Below are 19,675 nucleotides of genomic sequence, written 5' to 3'. Positions count from 1 at the left end.
TAATTACACAAACTGTGGTACAACACAAGATCAATTATTGTCACAGCCATTAAAAACATTTCTAAAAGTTTCATTCATAACATGAGAAATGTTTATACTGTAATATTGTAAGTAGAAAAAGCAGAACATAAAATTGTTTTTACAGCCCGATTTCAAATCTGTAAAATTATTCGAAGGATGATAAGCAGAAGATGCCTTATGAAAAGTATTTATCATCAGTGAGTGGGATTATTGGCCCATTTTTTCCTTTCTTCTACTTCTGTGTTTTCTAAATGAATGCAAATTATTTTTATAATTGAACACATTTTGAGAAAATTTTGTTTAAAAAAATATATATGCAATTAAACATGGTGATTGACTACCCACATTTATTTTGCCTTCCTCTCTAAACTGAAAGGAAAGTAAAGCAATAAGAAAAGACTCAAAATAGATATAAGTGATAAATGATATGAAGCCAAAAAGACAAGAAGAAAGAGCGCGGAGACCAGAGATGTCAGCAAATTTTGAGGGGACGGAAAGCGTGGGTGGAGAGGCTGCACCCCTGGAACCACAGAGGAGAAGGCGCAGCCTGGGGCTGAAGGCAGAGCATGAGGTTGAAGTAGAGACGTGAAGCCAGAGACCCACAGGACCCCTCCCACTCCTCCACCTCACCCAGCAGGTCCACCTCCCACCCTGGGGACTGGGAGACAATGGGTCCAGTGTAGGGGTGGGAGGCCCGGAGCTGAAAACCAGACAGGCCAGTGAGAATCGGCTCTCTCATTAAAGAGATTGCAGCCTTCTATTCCAGCTTCTAGAAGACAGACAGGCTCGCACCCCCTGGGTGGGACAGAAGATTCCTCTCTGGAGAAATTAAATGGCGTTAGAGAAGACATGTTCAAGTGTTGACGTTTGAGATTTGAGAGTTCACCAATCGAAGGCCAGCTCAGCATCCAGTTCAGGGAAACCCACCAGGCAGCCAGCCCCTCCGACCTTACACCTCCTCAGACGCACATGCACACACACCCACACACATGCATGCACACACAGGCACAGGCACACGCACGCATACCGTCTCCAAGACCCTATTCAATCCCCAGCCTCTAACCATCCCTTAATTCTCAAATGTGAGCTGAGAGCTGAAGGTCTCCAGCTCTGAAGAGAGACCCAAATAGACCAACAAAGCGGAAACCTGGAGGCCCAGGGAGAATGCAGACACTTTGAAAAAGAGTGGCTTAAAAAAAAAAGCTGTAAGTAATATCCTCAGAGTTAAGTTATTGCATCCTTGAAGGATACAGGTAGAACAAATGGCTATGAAAAGGGTTAGTTCACACTCACCAGGATGGCTACTATCAAAAACAAAAACAGAAAATAGCAAGTGTTGGCAAGGGTGTGGAGGAATTGGAACCCCTGTGCACCATTGGCGGGATTGTAAAATGGTGCAGCTGCTGTGGAAATGGTCTGGCAATTCCTCAAAAACATTAAACAGTTACCATATATTCCAGCAATTCCACTTTTGGTTACATACCCCAAAGAATTGAAAGCAGAGTCTCAAAGAGTTATTTTGTACACCCACGTCCATAGCAGCATTATTCACAAGAGCCAAAAGATGGAAGCAACCCAAGTGTCCATGCACCAAAGAACGGATAAACAAAATGTAGTGTGTGCCTACAAGGAAATATTATTCAGCCTCAAGAAAGAATGACACAGGCTACAACACGTATGAGCCTTGAGGCCATTATGCCATGTGAAATAAACCAGTCACAGAAAGACAAATACTGTATGGTTCCACTTAGACGAGATACCTAGAGTAGTCAAATTCACAGAGACAGGAAGTAGAATGGTGGGTGTCAGGGCTGAGCCGAGGGAGGATGGGGAGTTGTCTGATGGGTTTAGAGTTTCAGTTTTACAAGACGAAAAGAATTCTGGAGATGGGCGGTGGTGATGGTTGCACGACAATGTGAGTGTGCTTAATGCCACAGAATGATACACTTAAGAACAGTTAAGATTTTATCATATTGGAAATTATTGGAAATAATTATTTTAAACAGCTGGCAGAATTAAAAGAATGGAAGATCCATGCCCTAGTATCACCCAGTAGAGAGGTCTTCCCCAACGATCCAATCAGAAAACGTTTGCCTCTTTCTACCTCCTTATCCTGAGTTTTTCCTTCTTAGCTCTTAACCCGCCTAACCAGTTATTGATCCACTTACAGCTGTTTTATCTCTCTCGCCAACTGGAATATGAGCCCTGTGAGAGCCTGTTCTGCATTGTTCACTGCTCTATCCCCACATCTGGGACCATGCCCAAACCAGGAGAGGCACACGGAAATATTTATGGACAAGAGGGAAAAAGGAAGGTCAGAAAAATCTCCCAAAGAGCAGAACAAAAAGATAAGGATTTCGAAAATAGGCAAGAAAAAATAAGAAAACTATGTGGTCCCTCTAGGAGAGCCCACATCTGACAAATGTCAATCAGAAGGAGAAAGAATAGGAAAAACCAAGTACAGGAATTCCCAAAGAAGTCATGAGAAATTTTCTCAGAACTGAAAGACAAGACTCTCTAGATTGAAAGCCAGTGAAAGGGGAAAAACAAAAAGATTAACATCAAGGCACACAAGCCAGGATAAAGAAAAGATCCTCAAGAGGATCTTTCCTAAAAAGGAAAAAATAAAGCATCAAAGATCAGGAATCAGGAAACCATCAGACTTCCCAGCAGCACACTGGAAGCTAGAAGGGAATGAACCAATGTCATCAAAATTTGGAGGGAAAATATCTTCTGGCCCAGCCAAACTACCAAATCTGGCACACAGGCATAATAAAACCTTTTCAGACAAGCCAGTCTCAGAAATTGGACCTCCTGTGCATCTTCCGTAGGAAGCTTTTGCAGGATGCGCTCCAGCAAAGCAAAGGAATAAACTAAAAAAGATAAAGACACAGGACATGGGGAACAGAGAACCCAACCCAGGGAAGACATGAACGGAGTCCAAGAATGATGATAAGGCAACCAGAGGGCAGCTGGGGTGTTCAGGACTCTAGGAGGGTAGGAGGTGGGGTGGAGGGATCGGGGAGAGGGGCTACCATTCATCTGATGCTTCTGTTTAGAAACTGTATTGATGACCATTTGGTCAATCTCAGAGCACTGAGTAAAAACAAAATATGAAATCAAACACAAAATAATCTTAAAAGACAATCATTAATCAAGGGAAGGAAAAGCTACATAAGAAAGAAATACAATATTTGGCTTGTCAGTGAAAAAATATAGTCATAATAATGAGGAAAACACTGACTATCGATTTAGCCAAAAATTGTTATAACTGTATGGGGACTAAGGGAGAAGTGGGGTGGGGGGATGCTGGTGATGATGCAAGAGCACTGAATCCTTTCCTAGGAAAATGGCACATAGGGGAGAGAATGTCTGAAATTGATTAGCAAAGAAATAGCAATGGAAGCATACTATTAAGTAATAGGGATGTAAATGGTGGAAGAAATAGCTCAAGAATGGAAATTGGTTGCCTCCGGGGAGCAGGACTGTGTGTCAGAAGGTAAAAGGCAGGAATTTCTAGTTCTCATGATCAGTTTTTTAGTACCATTTGACTTTAACTGTATGCATGGATTGTCTTATTAAAGTAGAAATTAACTCATTGTTTAAAAATTCAGGGGCAGGCCCCGGGGCCGAGTGGTTAAAGTTCACACGCTCCACTTCGGCAGCCCAGGGTTTCCTGGTTCAGATCCTGGGTACAGACATGGCACCGCTCATCAGGCCATGCTGAGGAGGCATCCCACATGCCACAACTAGAAGGACCCACAACTAAAACACATACAACTGTGTACTGGGGGGCTTTGGGGAGAAAAAAGGAAAAATAAAATCTGAAAAAAAAAAATTCAAATGACTGGGGCCTAAAAATGTATACCTTATGGGACCATGTTGCCAACAAACAGAGGGGACAGAGGGCAAACTGTGACAAAGAAAAGGCCCAGGGGTTGACAGAGGAGGGAGGGGGAGGTGAGGGCTGGACAGAGGACACGGCCAGGAAGTGAGAACTCGAAGCCTGTCCCTTAGGAAGGACAACAGGCGGCTCTGAGTCTGTGCAGAAATAGGTGACGGGGCCCAGGGCGGTGTCTGAGGTTGGAGGGGAAAGCCCAGCAGATGCTGGCGAACCCTTTGTAGACCGCTTTGCACCAGGGCAAAAACGTCCACTTCCTGCAGTTTGGAATTTCACCCAGTGAAGCCCAGTGGGACCTCTGGCCTGGCCGCGTGTCCACACAGCACACAGGGCCTAGGGGTGCTTCTCCCTGGGCTTTGTTAGCGCTGACCATCTGATTGCCTCTGCCCAGCTAGGCCTGCACCGCTGTCACCCATCTCAGAAGGAAGACTTTCGCCTTCTCACGTACTTACCCGTGGATGGCCAGGGGGACTCCAAAGGCCCCGGCCCCCCGGCTGTGGGTTTCAATGGGACATGAAGGTCAAATTCGGTGGCAAGAGCAGTCCTTCCTCTCAGGGCTGCACTCCCAGAGCCAGTTGCCAGGGCTCCACCGTGGTGCCCTGCTGAGGATGCTCTTATTTGGTGGGCCTCTGAAGTGTGATGCATGAGGACCACGGCTCAAGCACCAGTCCTACTACTCACTAGGCGGTGACCTTGGACAAGTGACCCGACCTCTCTGAGTCCGTTTTACCATCTGAAAGGGAGAGAGAATACCCCACATTCGCAGACCTTTTGTGATGAGTAAAGAAGGGACCTAAATTTCTAGCACAGGGCAGGGACTCAACAGACCTTTGTCCCTGAGCCCTGTCCACTCACACCAAGTGGCACCTACCATGACCCTCCAGGGAGACAGGTGCATGAGTTTCTTGTTGCTACTGTAACAACCAGAGACTTGGCAGCTTAAACAAGACGAAGTTTTTATCTGACAGCTCTGGAGGTCAGAGGTCTGAAATCACTCACTGGGCTGAGATCAAGGCCTGTGCTCCTGCTGGAGGCTCCGGGGAGAATCTGTTTCCCTGCCTTTCCCAGGTTCTCGAGGCCGCCTGCTTTCCTCGGCTCATGGCCCCTGCTCCATCTTCAGAGCTCATCGCTCCAACCTCTGCTTCCGTCGCCACATTGCTTCTCTGACTCTGATCCTGCCTCCCTCCTATAAGGACACTTGTGATTACATGGGGCCCCCCAAGACAATCCAGGATCATCCCCCATCTCGAGGTCCTTAATTACACCTGCAAAGCCCCAGGTTCTGGGGACTATGACGTGGACATCTTTGGGGGCCATGTATTCAACCTACCACATCAGGTCCTTTGAAAGTTCGCTAAAACTGTAGTGGGTTGGACAGGTGGAAGGGAGAACATCCTTTGCTCTCACCTCTGGAACAGTGCTCTGCTCTCCCAAGAATCACTCTAAGGAAATTTCACTAAGGAATCATGGGGAAAAGATAAAAAAGAAACAAAGCCAGAATAATGGGAACGTGCTGCTGGGCTCCCGGGATTACAGCTCACTGGTAAAATTATTGAACTGCTGAAGTTCTCCTCCAGATTCCATGGATTTTGACACCTGTGCCAGACCCTCCCCCCCACCTCAGGGCAGGAGATTGGGGGTGCTGGCCCCCGGCTGAAGGCTCCCCCAGGCCAGCCCGGGTTTAGAGCAGGAAGAGGTCCCATCGCACAGTCTGGGACTCAGCATGCACCCCCCGGAGCTGGTTCATCTGTGGCTGCTGATTATCAAAGCTCACAGCCGCTCAGGACCAGTGACAGACACACCGATAATCTGGAAATACTGTCTACATTCATCACCTAACTTCCTATGAACCGGGGGACATTTCTACTTCTTTTGTTCTGGCTAAACGTATCCCTGTGAAGATTGGCAATTAGGCACAGTGGAACCCAGTGCCACAACGCTTGCTACTGATAAATTAGAATTAGCTCAAGGTTAAACTGTCTTCTTTGAATCTTAACTCCACACCACGGAGGCCAAAGCTATCAGCTCAGGAAAGACTTCCTACCGTATGAGATGGAAGTAATATTTAATAAAAAAATAAAACTCAGTGGCAGAAAGTCAAACCATAATCTTAGGCAAGTAATTTACTGGGAATTCTTTCTGTCTGAGGCCCTCCTGTCCCCAGGAGCAGCTGGGTAATGGTACTCTCCACTGAGAAGACCATCTCAAGTATTAAACCTTGTCATTTACCTTCAGAGATGATTCTCCACGCTCCGGGAGCAAGCAAACATCAACAATGGTCTGTCAGTAAATACGGACTTCTCTCTACCCCCTTAGCCTTCAAATGACAGTGAGTAACATACACAATACCCACCAAGTCCAGATGTAGTGCAAGGTAACTGGAGAGGTTGACTCATCCTGAGAGCTCATCCAGGCCAGGCTCTTGATGGGGATTCTCACATCTAAGCCCCATGACAAACCTCACGTAGGTGACATTCACTACTTTCCTGTTCAAACGAGCAGGAAAAGGAAGTTGACAGGTCGGAGGTCAGGTTCACACCCGGGAAGAGTCGAGATGGAAATCCTGGAAGTTCAATCCAATCAAGCTCTTAGCTACTGCCCTCGTCCTGCTAGACTGGTAAACTGAAATAACGTGACGCTTCTTGTGACTTATCCAAAAGGAATAAGAAAGGGAGTTCTTCGCTCGTTTTTTATTTATTTTTCTGAGCCCTATGTATGCTAGCCATAGGGGGGTCCCTGAGTGAAGCCAAGAGAAAGGCAATGACATCCTGGCGTGACGCACAGAGAAAGGGGCTGTGGGAGCCACACGGGGTCAGGGAAGGCTCTCAGGGGAGGCGACCCCAGGAGGTCTGTGAGCAGGGGCATGAAAGGGCCAGTGCAGTGTCTGTGGAAGGCCCTTCTCGCTGCTGTTGGGAAAGACCTTTGAAGCAAGGAGCCCTTTCTGCAGCACCTTGTGCCGTAAACCCAGGCCCACAGCTGCCAGCACGAATGCCCACACGGCTGCAAGACCCACAGTGACACTGCTCTCGGGGAACACGACGGGGCTGTGACTTCCTGTAAGTCCCCCGGGTCCCTGTGTGTGTCTCGGCACCTCCTCCCTCCTGCCATTCCTCCACTCTCCCTCAAACCCGCTGTCACAGAGTTCTTACGCATAACTTGAAGCTATTTTTTAGATTTACTAAACAACTCCTAAGTGGAATAGGAAATCTAGTTTTTTTTTAACCTATCACTTCTGCTACTTTTTGTGTAACCATCCACCAACATCTATTTTTTCCCATCAGCGACTCTCGGGAACAAACTTGGAAGCCTCCTCACCTCTGGTTTAAATTTACTTCAACAGAACTTTGCCAACACAAAGGTCATTGCTCTGAACTCAGCACAAGCTCTCCTGTCACAAATAACGAGGGACCCATCTCTCAAGACACAACTTCTCTCTAAACATCAAAGTAAGCCATTTAATAAATTTATAAGGATTCTCTCAAGCTGGTCGCTGTGGCTTTAATAATTACAGGAAAGCTTGATGTCCCACATTCTACACAAGTAAATTCAAGAGGGCCGATAACAATAAACCCAAGAAACTTCTTAAAAGTTACCTTCTGTCCTAAAATATAAAACTTACAGCTTAGGGGCTGGCCCCGTGGCCGAGTGGTTAAGTTCGCGCGCTCCGCTGCAGGCAGCCCAGTGTTTCGTTGGTTCGAATCCTGGGCGCGGACATGGCACTGCTCATCAAAGCACACTGAGGCAGCGTCCCACATGCCACAAGTAGAAGGACCCACAACGAAGAATACACAACTATGTACCGGGGGGCCTTGGGGAGAAAAAGGAAAAAATAAAATCTTTTAAAAAAAATAAAATAAATAAAACTTACAGCTTAAATGAAGGGTAATGACATTTATGTAACTACTAACTTAGGGAACAAAAACTACCAGAAATCGTACAGACGTTTAGTCTCCTAAAATAACTTCATCTACCCCTAGAGGGTCTAATTACACAGTACTATGAAGGTGGGACAAAAATCCAATAAATCACAATGGGACAAGCCAAATGTACTGGCCTGGAGAGCTGTGAAGCACACCTTGCATTTCTAAACAGATGATGTGTGATATTGCTGTTTGTACAAGGAACTTGGTGTCACTGTTCTAATTACCACAGTGGATTCTAATTATGCAGATCATTAAAATTATTCAGACTGACTTTAGATAGCATCTTCAATTTTCCATTAGGTAAAGATTTGCTAAGCATATAGAAAAAAAGGATTAATTGACTCCCAGAAAGAACATTGCCCTTTCTCGTAGAGCTCAGTGATTCCTGAAACTTTTAAGCTCTCTGCTGCCTGATATGATCTCACCACGATTCATTAGCATCTGAGTCAAAGTCTTCACTGGGCACTTCTCCCCGAATCCTAATATTCTGCGAGTTTCCTACACTGTTTCCCTCCTAAGAAGTTTCTCATCATTTCATTTTTCAGATGAATCTTAAGGGTATACAGGCAGATCTAAGGAAAAGCCAGAAGGAACGAAGAGAGGCAGAAGGCCCTCACGGCACACCACACGCGAAGGCGAGGCACGATTCTGCCGAGTCATGTGTGTGCCCCACGGCCTGGGCTTCATCCAGGGACAGGATAAAGTGATTTGTTAATGGTATTCTTTCCAAAGGACAAGGTCACAACCTTGGCTCGGCGGTGCGTGACAACAGCACAAGAGAAACCTTGCGCACATGGCCTGCCTTCCAGGGCCCTATCATTTCTAAAGCAAAATGGTTCAGGTGGGTGAGTTCAAACCTCAAGATTCTACGTCAGCTCTTGGCTTAGAGCCGACACAGGTATTAATGGGATGTAACGTATAATCCACGTCTAAAAAGCCTTTTTGGGACAATAACCTGCCTTTCTTTTCCCTGAAGCCCTGAGCTCTGTGATTAGCAGGGGCTCGCCTCTAATCAGCCAGGGCGGCCCTAGCGAAGTGGGGGTGGGGCTGCAACTTTCCCTCCTTTGTTCTGGGAATCCCAAAACCTCTGGAGGGGAGGGCGGAAGGAGAGCAAGCTACAAGAGGGCCCCTAGGTCAATGTTTACCCTACACAGTGAGCATTCTCAGTAGACTAACAGCAACACAGAACAAGCCTCTAGAAAGGCTCTGGGAAAATGAGCCATCCTTCTTTCCTTGTCATTTTTGCCCTTTTCATTAAAAAATGCATCCTTCTTCCTACTTCTGCCACTGTAAAGATGCAATTCTAAATAGACGCTCTGTTTGAGCCCCCCGAGATGAATGAGGGTGTCTGGGGATCCAACGGCACATGTGATGGGATGGGCTTTCTCCCCATGAAGCGCTGTAAAGCTCTCCTCCAGCTCCATCACCACGGTCTCGGGATGGAGAAACACTGAGTCTTATAAAAAGATACCGTCTACCGGAAGAAATCAGAACACAGCTTGATGGCAAATCTTAGAGAAGAACATGAGAATCCTAATCCACTCAATTCCTAAAAACAAAAGGTCACAGGTACCAAAAGCCCTTATAGACTGATATAGACTGAATGTCTGTCTCCTCGAAATTCCTATATTATAGACACCTAACCAGCAAAGTGCTGGTGTTAGGAGACGGGGCCTCTGGGAGGTGGTCAGGTCAGGAGGGAAGGGCCCCCATGAACGGAATCAGTGCCCTTATTAAAGGGACCCCAGAGAGCTTCCTAGTGAAGACACAGTGAGAAGATGCTGTCTAGGAACCAGGAGCAGGCCCTCACCAGACACTGAATGTGCTGGAGCCTTGAACTTGGACTTCCAGCCTCCAGAACCGTGAGAAATAAACGTCTGTTGTTTATAAGCCACCCAGGCTACGGTATTTTGTTATAGCGGCCTGAACAGACTAGGACAGAGACTTACTGCTATTCAGAATTAACAATTCACACACAGTATCCCTGGGTTGGCAGTTTATTTTAAAAAACAATACCCAGTTATCACATTTTCTTCTTTGTCCATCATTTTTCTTAACAGAACAAGTTATAAAAAACTTGGGTGGATATATCACCTTTGCAGACCGACACATTCGCAGAGGACTCGTGAATAATGATGATTCAAAAGCTCCTAGTTTTACTCCTGAATCAGGCAAAGAGCAAAGGACACTATAAGAACAAATTTTGTTTATAGCAAGATCATGATACAACATTGAGTTACTACAGCGCAGTGCTTATAATTCAGTTCACAATGGAATATTCTCAGCCCGACAGCAGACACACTGAGATCGCCGACTGCTCACGCCGGAGGCATCGGCGCAGGCAGCCGTCGGGACAGTGAAACCCAAATCGCTAAGGCTTCTCTGGCAGTGAGTCTCTGAGCCCAGGGCTCCTGAGCGTCGAGCTCAGGGCGACCCGCGCCGCCCTCACTTGGAGTCTTGGTCTTTCTTCTCATCTAAAAGGGCGGAGCGGATGCCCAGCTTTTTCAGTTCTTCCACCAGGTCCCCATTCTGGTGCATCTGCAGAAGGATGTCACAGCCCCCCACGAACTCGCCGTTGAGGTACACCTGCGGGATGGTGGGCCAGTTGGAATAGTCTTTAATGCCTGCGGGGAAAGAACACTCAAGCGTCACTTAAATGGTCAAAGCCGAACTTTTCACAGCAAAATACGTTTTCTACCCACTCCTGGCAGAACACCAGGCGTCCCTCCCTCGCTTCCCCCATCCTCGGGGAACAACATGTTTGCTACAAAGAGAACAAATGGACGGCTGCTTAAACCCTAACTCTTCCAGCGACAAACTGCGAGAGCCCAGACAAGTGACTCAACCTCTCACCCCGTTTCCACCCTCATCTCACAAGGTTTTGATGAGAATCAGGGATGTAAGGCTCGTGAATCACCTGGCACGCACTCGACACTGGGTTAACGGCAGAGACCTTGACTGGTTGACGTAAGTCTCACAGGATACACAAAGCCGCATTCTCCACGCATCTGCCAGTCACGTTGCCAGTAAAAGAAACAAAGAAACGCCACAACTTCATTTCCAAACGGACCACTTAGCATGGATCCACCATGTCCCTCTAGGGTGGTAAATGCCACCAGTTATTCACGCTCAAGACGCTGAGTCACTGGTTTTTATCTCTAATAATTCTTTCACCCAGAGAACAATCCCTTTGCCCTGGCCACAGACGGCAGCCCTCGTCCTAGGTAGCCCCTCGGAGGGGCCATGCACGGGGCAGGCAGTTTGGCTCAGCACAGAACTCGCAGTGAGTGAAGTGAAGGAGAGGCCCAAAGCTCATTACGGCCCAGGGCCAGGGCCAGGCGCAGGGCCCCAGGATGAGTGAGACCCTCTCCCTGCTTGCAAGCTCAGAGCACACAAGACACCAAGTGGCACGTGTGTGGTCGGTCCCATGTGCGAACGGCTTTGAGGACACCCAGAGATGAGGGACATTCTGTGACACAGCAGCCATGAGATTATTCTGTTCAGTCTGGGCCATGAGGATGACGGTTACAACAAAATCACAGGAAAGAAATGTGCTTTCAATCTTAAGACACAAAAGATTACTCTTTTCTAGCATTCCTCTGCACCATTCTACCTCCTTTTCTACTCGTATGTTAAGAGGAAACATACTTTTTAAAAGATATCTAGCCAATAAAACATCTGTGCTGGTTATGTCAAAAACAGAAGATGGTCAAAAGCATGACATGTCATAATTAATCACTATAGATTATATATGATATTTTATATGTATATAGATAGGCAGATATTTTTAAACGGCCAAAACGAGCATATAAATAAACAAAACAGAAAAGTCAACAGATTCCTCAAAAAAAACACAATATTACACAAATTAACAAGTTGATCAGGGGCTGGCCCCATAGCCTAGTGGTTAAGCTCAGTGTGCTCTGCTTCAGTGGCCCAGGTTCGGTTCCTGGGCACGGACCTATACCACTCGTCGGTGGCCACGCTGTGGGGACAGCTCACATACAAAAGAGAGGAAGATTGGCACAAATGTTAGCCCAGGGCCAATCTTCCTCAGGAAAAAAAATAATAAAATGGTCAGGGCCAGCCCGGTGGTGCAGCAGTTAAGTTTGCACATTCCACTTCAGCAGCCCAGGCTTTGCCAGTTTGGATCCCAGGTGTGGATCTATGTGCAGCTTGTCAAGCCATGCTGTGGTAGATGTCCCACATATAATATAGAGGAAGATGGGCACGGATGTTAGCTCAGGGCCAGTCTACCTCAGCAAAAAGAGGAAGATTGGCAGCAGATGTTAGCTCAGGGCTAATCTTCCTCAAAAAAGACAACAATCAAATGGTACTTTCTGTGTAAACAAACTAAAAATGCAAAAACTGGTTCTTGATATCCCATCATTTACTATCAAACATTTCTTTTCCAGATAAAATTACAATCCGAGTTATATCACAAATAATCGTACCAAGATACAATGTGCTTTTCTCTTTTAAAAAGTCACTGCCTTCTAAAAACCCGTGACTTTGTTCTAAATTACAGCATTACAGAAGGCTCCCCAAGCCAACCACTTTATCTTTCTTCTCCAGACTTCACATGTGAAGAAATGGTTACAATGTTATAGGTCCTGAAAAGTACACTTCTTTCCTTTTTTTGAACTTTTTTTCCGTTGTTGAGGTACAAGTGACATATGACATTATATTAGTTCCAGGTGTACAACATAATGATTCGATATCTGTATACGCTGCAAAATGATCAGCACAACAAGCCTAGTTAACATCTGTCACTATACACAGTTAAAAAATTTTTTTTCTTGTGATGAGAACTTTAAGATCTACTCTGTTAGCAATTTTCAAATATGCAATACAGCATTGTTCACTGTAGTCACCATGTGGTACATCACATTTCTAAGCCACTCTGGGTGTCTTAAAAAAAGTCAGCTAGAGGGATGGGAGTTCCCAATAAAGGGCAAACCCCATTACCCAAATAGTACGAAATATCTAGAAACACTAGAATACCCTAATGAAGTCAGGTTTTTCATCATTCTGATGTTTAGCACTACATACTGACTTAGCACGTAAGTTGTGTATTTGGGTTTTTTTTTTAACTCTATCCTCAAATACAAACAGTCTACCAGAACTTATTTTATAATGATGCCAGTTAGAAATCTTTTCTGACTTTTTATGATGACTGAGGGTTGCTGTGGGAATTAAGAAACATTTAAAGTAAATATAAACTTTTAATTCTTCTAAACTTTCTTACATATCTTTTACATTTATGTACATGAACTGTTTACACACATATATTATATCTGGGGGTTTCTGCAATAAATAATATATTGTGTTAAGCTTTTCATGACTATAAATATCTACTGATTTCTTTTGATGAGTGTCTACAATTTTTGAAACATATCAAAAATGAAAATAAATTTGTGGTCTGAAGGCCACCCAAAACCACATGTTTAATCCTAAAAAGTACAATTTTTTTAAAATAAAATCTTTGCTGAGTAAAAGAATGAACTGCTGTCATCAATCATTTTTATGGTACCACAATCAAAGCACTAGGCTTGTCTCATTCATTAGACTGTATTTGTCACAGACCATTCGTCCTGACTATAAGGGAAGAGAAGGGTATGTCACCAGAATCAGTCCTTACCCCCAAAACTACCAAAACAAGTGGGCTTTCCAACCAGCCTAAACATCCCACATAGAGAGTCACGCGCCAGGGAGAGTAACTCCTTCCAAACCCCGGCACGTGGCCGTCTTGCCCAATAACTTACATTCCAAGAACTTAGAACAACCCCACCTTAGAGCACATGACGGCATGCGACGTTACTCAAGGTGCCTACTACCTGGTAATTGATCAAAATTAAACTCAACTGCTTCTTTAATTTTTAGATTAACAAGCATCACAAGCAGCTGGTGTCAAGGCAAAGCTTTGGCATCTGTCTTAAAAATTATGCTATTTTTCATTTTTAAAAAGTATGATTACGAGTTTAAATATTTAAGGAAATATCCAATTGATTCTTATAGAGTGAAGGGAGACATTTTAAATAATAAAAGACTACTGTTCATAAGTTGAAAACTAAAATGAATCCCATTGATTCACAATTAATTGTTTAAAGATGGCTAATTTCCCTCACATCTTAATTTTCAAAAACTGTTACTTACAGTGATAGTTCTCATAAATGTCACTTGGAGTAACTCCGAATCAGAGAGAAACTCGGAAATGTGAGAAAATCATACCCGAGAAGGGATTTTAATGACAATCACATTATATAGACGATAGTGATTAGTGATTCAATTTGGAACAGAAAATGCTGACTGCAAAGTTTGCATAACAGGCTAACAGGGCAACTGGGAGCTTGGCGGCTGTCTGCCGAAATCAGTTGCACGTACATCTACTGCTCCACCAAAAAACATGACGTCAGGCCTGCAGGAGACAATCTGAGCTGAAGGATGGAAAACAGCAGACCCTCAAGAGAGGAAAAACGGAGCCCGGTGGCAGACAGAACAAAGAGTTGGCTTACGGGTCAGGGCACTATGGCCCGCTAGCTTGTCAATGTAGCAAAAAATCTGCTACTCTCTTAGCCTCAGTGTCCTTACCTGTAAAATGGCAGTAACTCCATGCCTCTCAGACTTATTACGAAGATGAGGTGAGATATACTTGGTGAAATGAATTAAGCTCCCACAATGCCAGGTACATGTGGATACTCTCTCCATGACCACGTCCTCTGCCTCACCCTTCACAGTGATGCTTTTCGGAGAAATATATGCAACAGAGAAAGCACAGGGAAAGAATGCAGGATCCTACAACTAGAATATACAGCTACACACTCGGGGGCTTTGGGGAGAAGAAGAAGACAAAAGAGAGACTGCAGGAAAAATACCAATTAAGTATGCCATGCAGTATAAAAATACCCCCTTTCTGAGATAAGGGTGAGTGAGTTTCATATTCTTTATGTGTTTTACATACATAATCTCATTTAATCTTTACAAAAATCCTTCAAGATATAAATAATTATCCCTGTTTTACCAGCATGCAGTGGAGCCAGGATTCACATCCAGGTTTCTGGGGTCCAAAGGCCCAGGTCCTGACCCCCAGAGGCAGCCCCTGGTCTGCAGCTGGCACCTGCCATCCCGCCCAGCAGCTCCACTTGCACTGCATGTGGATCTGCAGTATTTGGCAGCGTTTCACACTTTAACATTTATATACACAAATGGCACTGTGCCATAGTTACCATTTTGCAAATTGTTTTTTGACTAAACACTGCATTTTTTGAGAATTAGTTGTATTCAACACGTCGAGATCTAGTTGATTTTATCCACCATCTAGTTTTCCACCATCTGACCACGGTTTGTTGATCCAGTCTGCTACTAGTATTCCAAGATCCTTTCTGGCCAATTTTTCCTCATTACACGCAACACTGCAATGAACATCCTTACGTGTCTTCTAACTCAAGTGCGGGTGTCTCTCTCTCTAGACAAAGGGATGGCCAACTATGGCCTTTGGGCCAAATGTGCTCCACTTCCTGTTTTTGTAAATAAAGTTTTATTGGAACTTAGCCATGCTCATTCATTTACGTATTGTCCCTGACCGCTTTCACTCTGCAACAGCAGAGTTAAAGAGTCCTGTGTCACTTAACGACGGGCCACGTTCTGAGAACACATCCTTAGGCGATTTCATTGCTGTGCAAACATCATAGAGTGTACTTACATAAACCGAGATGGTTTAGCCCACTACACGCCTAGGCCAAAGGGTACTAATCTTATGGGACCACCATCGCATAGGCGGTCCATTGTTGACTGAAAGGTCGTTATTTGGTGCATGACTGTAGGTAAAAACAGAAACCATGCAATCCACAAAAACGAAAGTATTTACTCTCTGGCCCTTCACAAAGGACGCGTGTCAAGCCCTGCTCTAGCTCTAACCCAGGAGAGAAGCAGCTGGGTCTTCAGCTATGCTCACCTTCACTCCTCCAAAGTGTTGGTACAATTTTACACTCCCACCTGCAGCGTATGACACATCCACCACACACACACATAACTTATTATCCAACTTCTAACATTTACCTATGACATTGGTTTTTCACTATTGCCTTAAATTCCCTGACACTGGAAAGGCTGAGCATATTTTCAAATGCTTAATAAACACTCAACAGATACTGCTCCCGATGCAAGGAATATAATGGTGATCTCAACAGGCAGAAATTTATGAGTGTTTATAATGTTCTCAAGAGCATGGAAGAGAATTTACGATATGATTTTAAAAAAGAAGCATTTCCTTATTCATTAAAGTGCTCACAGAAAGCTTGCTCTGCACAAGCAATATACACAGCACCCACGCAGTGGCTTAAGCCACGTTCCCTGCTCCCAGGAGGGCACAATACCATGTACAGACATGCATGATCTCAATTGCGCTTTAAAGAAACTGTTAGAAACTAGGTCCAAATGTTAATATTGGTTTTATACGGAATTAGAGGTGATCTTCGTTTTCTTTATGTTTTCAGTGTTTCCGAGTGTCTTTAATGAATACATGTTACTTTTATAACTGAAAATAAACGATATTCCTTGTTAAGACCAGGATTAGGATACGGTGACACCTGTCTTCTGAGACCCGATCGCTTTGTGGCTGTCTCCCGTGTGTACTCCAGATGAAAAGGAGACGGGAAAGACCCTGAGAAAGGCCAGAACCCAACGCTGCCTCAGGGTCGCCTCTGTTTTGGGTCACAGGCTGAGACCTCTCTGCCATCACATTCTCTGGACACAGCGCCCGGAACAGGGAGACAGTGTCTGAGGTCTTCCTCCAGCTTAGGCCCTTTGTAAAGCACAGCCTTCTTTGGCACGAGAAAAAAGGAAAAGCCAATTGTGCAGGAGCCCCTCTCCTGTTACTAGAAATGACTGAGTCTGGGAAGCTGCAGACATCTCTGGCTGGCAAAAGCGAGCAGCAGCCAGCCTGTCAATCTCTCTTGGTAAACTTAAAGGGGTAGGGAGCAAAGAGGTAATGAGTCTTCATGTTTTAAAGTCTTAGCCCGGCTAAGCTAATCCCCACCAGGGGAACATGCTTACACCACATCAGCCCAGTCTGAAGGCCGATATCTCACCAATGTTTACTTTTCTAAGAAATGAAAGAGGTGTACTATGTTCAATACACATACGCATTTATTAACCAGAATAACAATCTGATGAAACTCAATGGTCAAGAAATCTAAGGGTTAAAGTCCTGTTCTGTTGTTTGAACACTTAAGAACCTAGGCTGGGAAGCCAGACATACAAGATGGAAGACGGAAACATAAGTGCTGGGAGGAAACATTCTTATTTCTGCTCCGACTTTCAGCTGATTAGCTATATTCCAGAACAGCCCACCTCCACTTACATTAAACAGGAGCCAGAAATTCATAAACCAGAGACCCTCAAAACTTGTTTGCAACTTTTTTTATAGTGTTTTTTTAATTGAGGTCACAGGGGTTTATAACATGAGGTTCAGGTGCACATGATTATATTTCAGCTTCTGTACAGACCGTGCCACCTTGGTGGTGCTCACCACTAGAGGTCTAGTTGCCATCCATCACCGTACACCTGTGCCCCTGTGCCCCTGCTGCCCTCCCCCACTTCCCCTCTGGTAACTACCAATCTGCTCTCCCTGTTTGTTTGTTTGTTTATCGTCTACATATAAGTGAAGTCATATGGCAACAGAAATTCCATATGATCCAACTATTCCACTTCCGGGTCTTTACCCAGAGACACAACTTTTTACTAACCACCACGCTGGCAATCTGCAGGGGCCCTGTGGCAAAGTTCCAGCTGGAAGATTGCAGAGTAGTGTCTTATCTCTTAAGCAGGGAAGCTGCTACTAGATAAAGACTGCAGATCCCCCTGTAGTGAGAAAACCCCAGAGCCTAGCAACTGGTGGCATTCCAGCAGGCCAGAAAGACAAGCGATCATGCGCCTAATATACGGGAACATTCTATGGACCTGCTGATGTCAACCTGCCTCCTCCACTCCCCCTTGTTTCTACCTACCAAAACCAAGAGTTTTGTAAGGATTAGATAATGTGGGAAAAAATACTTTGAAAACCATAAAGTGCTAACAACAAAATAGCTTCCACTTAGAAAGTGCCTCCCATGTGCCAGATGAGATGACAGGCACTTTCTTTCCTCACAAAAACTCTGCCAAGTTTGGTTTCCTTATCCTCACGTTAAGAAAAGGAAAATGCAGTTATGTGACTTGCTTAAGGTTGCACAGCCAACAGGCCGCAGGCCTCCAGCCCAAAGCCTTCCAAGACACCAGCCTCTCTCATCAACGGAGGAATGACTATGATTGATGATTTCAAACGTACAGCAGTAGTCCTGAATGTAGAACAACAAAATGCAGAATTCTAAAAGTCGAACAACATGGAACTTGGTGTCTTAAAAGACTCCTTTTAGAACACTGTAACTAAACATTGAGCACTATGCTCAGGGAGACGCAGGGACTCCGTCACTGAAAGTCTCTAACCGGAATGCAGGGCCCTAAGGCACCCTCCAGGAGGTACAGCACAGCCTCCCCATTTCTCCACCAGCTCTGACCAACCCTAGGCAAGCAGACCCAAAGGCTCTTCTGGCCTCTTCCTCCTCCCCCACTGAGATAAAACTGGAGACTGCAGTAAGATCAAAGGAGAACGCAAGGGGTGTCAAACAGAAAGGATGCTAATTAGCTGTCAGGGCCCTCCCTCCTCTCCCCGGACCAATGAAAACCAGCAGGCCCTAGACTCTGACTGGCCCCATGCTCCTTGAGCTCCAAGCTCGAGTTAGCTAGGGCCCATTCCTCCTCCCTCTCCCCACAAGCCTCTCCAAGCTCTAGCCCCCACAAATTCTCCGTGTCCTTGAGTACCTAAAATCAAACTTCATGCCTTTTTCTCCCACGCCACCAGATCCTAAGACGAATCCGACGGCTGTGCCAACCCCCCACTTTAGCAACAACAGAGGTTGGTCCCTGACACCCTGAGCCTTGAACCATGACATGTCAAGCCTCTGACGTCATGAGCCTCAGACAAGAGCAACCTCGGCCCTCCCCCGACTAGCGAAGGCCCCGCCCCCCCAAAGTGTCCCCGAAGTGCCTACCTCCTAGTGATTCTTACTGTATCCCTCTTTGCCGGGCGGGGAGTCAGGCTGCTCCCTCTCCTCGGACTCAGCCACAGTGAACTCGCCCCAAAACGCCTCATTCAGCTCAGCTTGGGGACCGGGGACTCGCTACGACTTACCAACTGCCCAGGGTGGCGACAGTACCAGACCTCCGGATCCTCAAGACCCAGATCAAGTGGATCACGCTCCGACCCCAGACCCATAACGCCCTATGGGGAGTACCCCGTGCCCTAATCCCGCTCGAGCCCATAAACGGACCCTCGCGAAGATCCCCGCCCGGCAGAGCAGCCCCGGCCCGCCGCCCCCTACCCTCGGCCCCGTCCCCGCCCCCCGCAGGCCCTGACCTTGCCGGAGCTGGGGGTCGTCCAGCACGTTGTAGGCCGCGTAGTCGCGGACGCCGTGCAGCCGCAGGATCTGCACCACGGCGTTGCTGAAGCCGCACTGGGGCTGCTCCGGCGTCCCCTTGAGGAAGACCACCACCTTGTGCTTCTTCACCATCGCGTCCAGCTGCTCCGCCGAGCCGCCGCCGCCGCCGCCCGAGCCCGCCGCCCGCACGCCCGGGCCCCGCAGGCCGCCGCCTCCCGCGCCGCGCCCCCAGCGGAGCAGAGCCGCCGCTGCCCGGCCCACGGACCCGCTCATTCCCGCGCGCTCGCCGGAGCCCTAGACAGCCAGGGACCTCCGCTCGCCTCCCGGAGCCTTCCCCGGCCCGCCCCCCGGGGGTC

The 19,675-nt window shown here is 46.2% G+C and overlaps 1 protein-coding gene across 1 annotated transcript; it reads right to left on the bottom strand.

The window, feature by feature from the left end:
* Positions 1-9,826: 9,826 nt before the first annotated feature.
* Positions 9,827-19,657, bottom strand: GLRX5 (glutaredoxin 5). Its single transcript, XM_046647674.1, has 2 exons — positions 19,298-19,657; positions 9,827-10,469 (listed from the first exon to the last, which is right to left on the bottom strand). Exons 1-2 carry the CDS (start codon positions 19,590-19,592, stop codon positions 10,291-10,293), a joined length of 474 nt encoding a protein of 157 aa, XP_046503630.1. The 5' UTR covers positions 19,593-19,657; the 3' UTR covers positions 9,827-10,290.
* Positions 19,658-19,675: the final 18 nt, after the last annotated feature.

The sequence above is a fragment of the Equus quagga genome, chromosome 20, assembly GCF_021613505.1.
Source record: "Equus quagga isolate Etosha38 chromosome 20, UCLA_HA_Equagga_1.0, whole genome shotgun sequence".
Taxonomy (NCBI): domain Eukaryota; kingdom Metazoa; phylum Chordata; class Mammalia; order Perissodactyla; family Equidae; genus Equus; species Equus quagga.
The sequence above is the reverse complement of the archived record's forward strand: the minus strand, read 5'-3'. Positions and strand labels throughout refer to the sequence as shown.

Bases quoted from the DNA above. Each gene is read 5' to 3' on its own strand.
- GLRX5 (XM_046647674.1), bottom strand. From the start codon at position 19,592: ATGAGCGGGTCCGTGGGCCGGGCAGCGGCGGCTCTGCTCCGCTGGGGG. The intron at 10,470-19,297 runs GTCAGGGCCTGC...CTTTCCCCGCAG, and splicing joins CGACCCCCAGCTCCGGCAAG to GCATTAAAGACTATTCCAAC.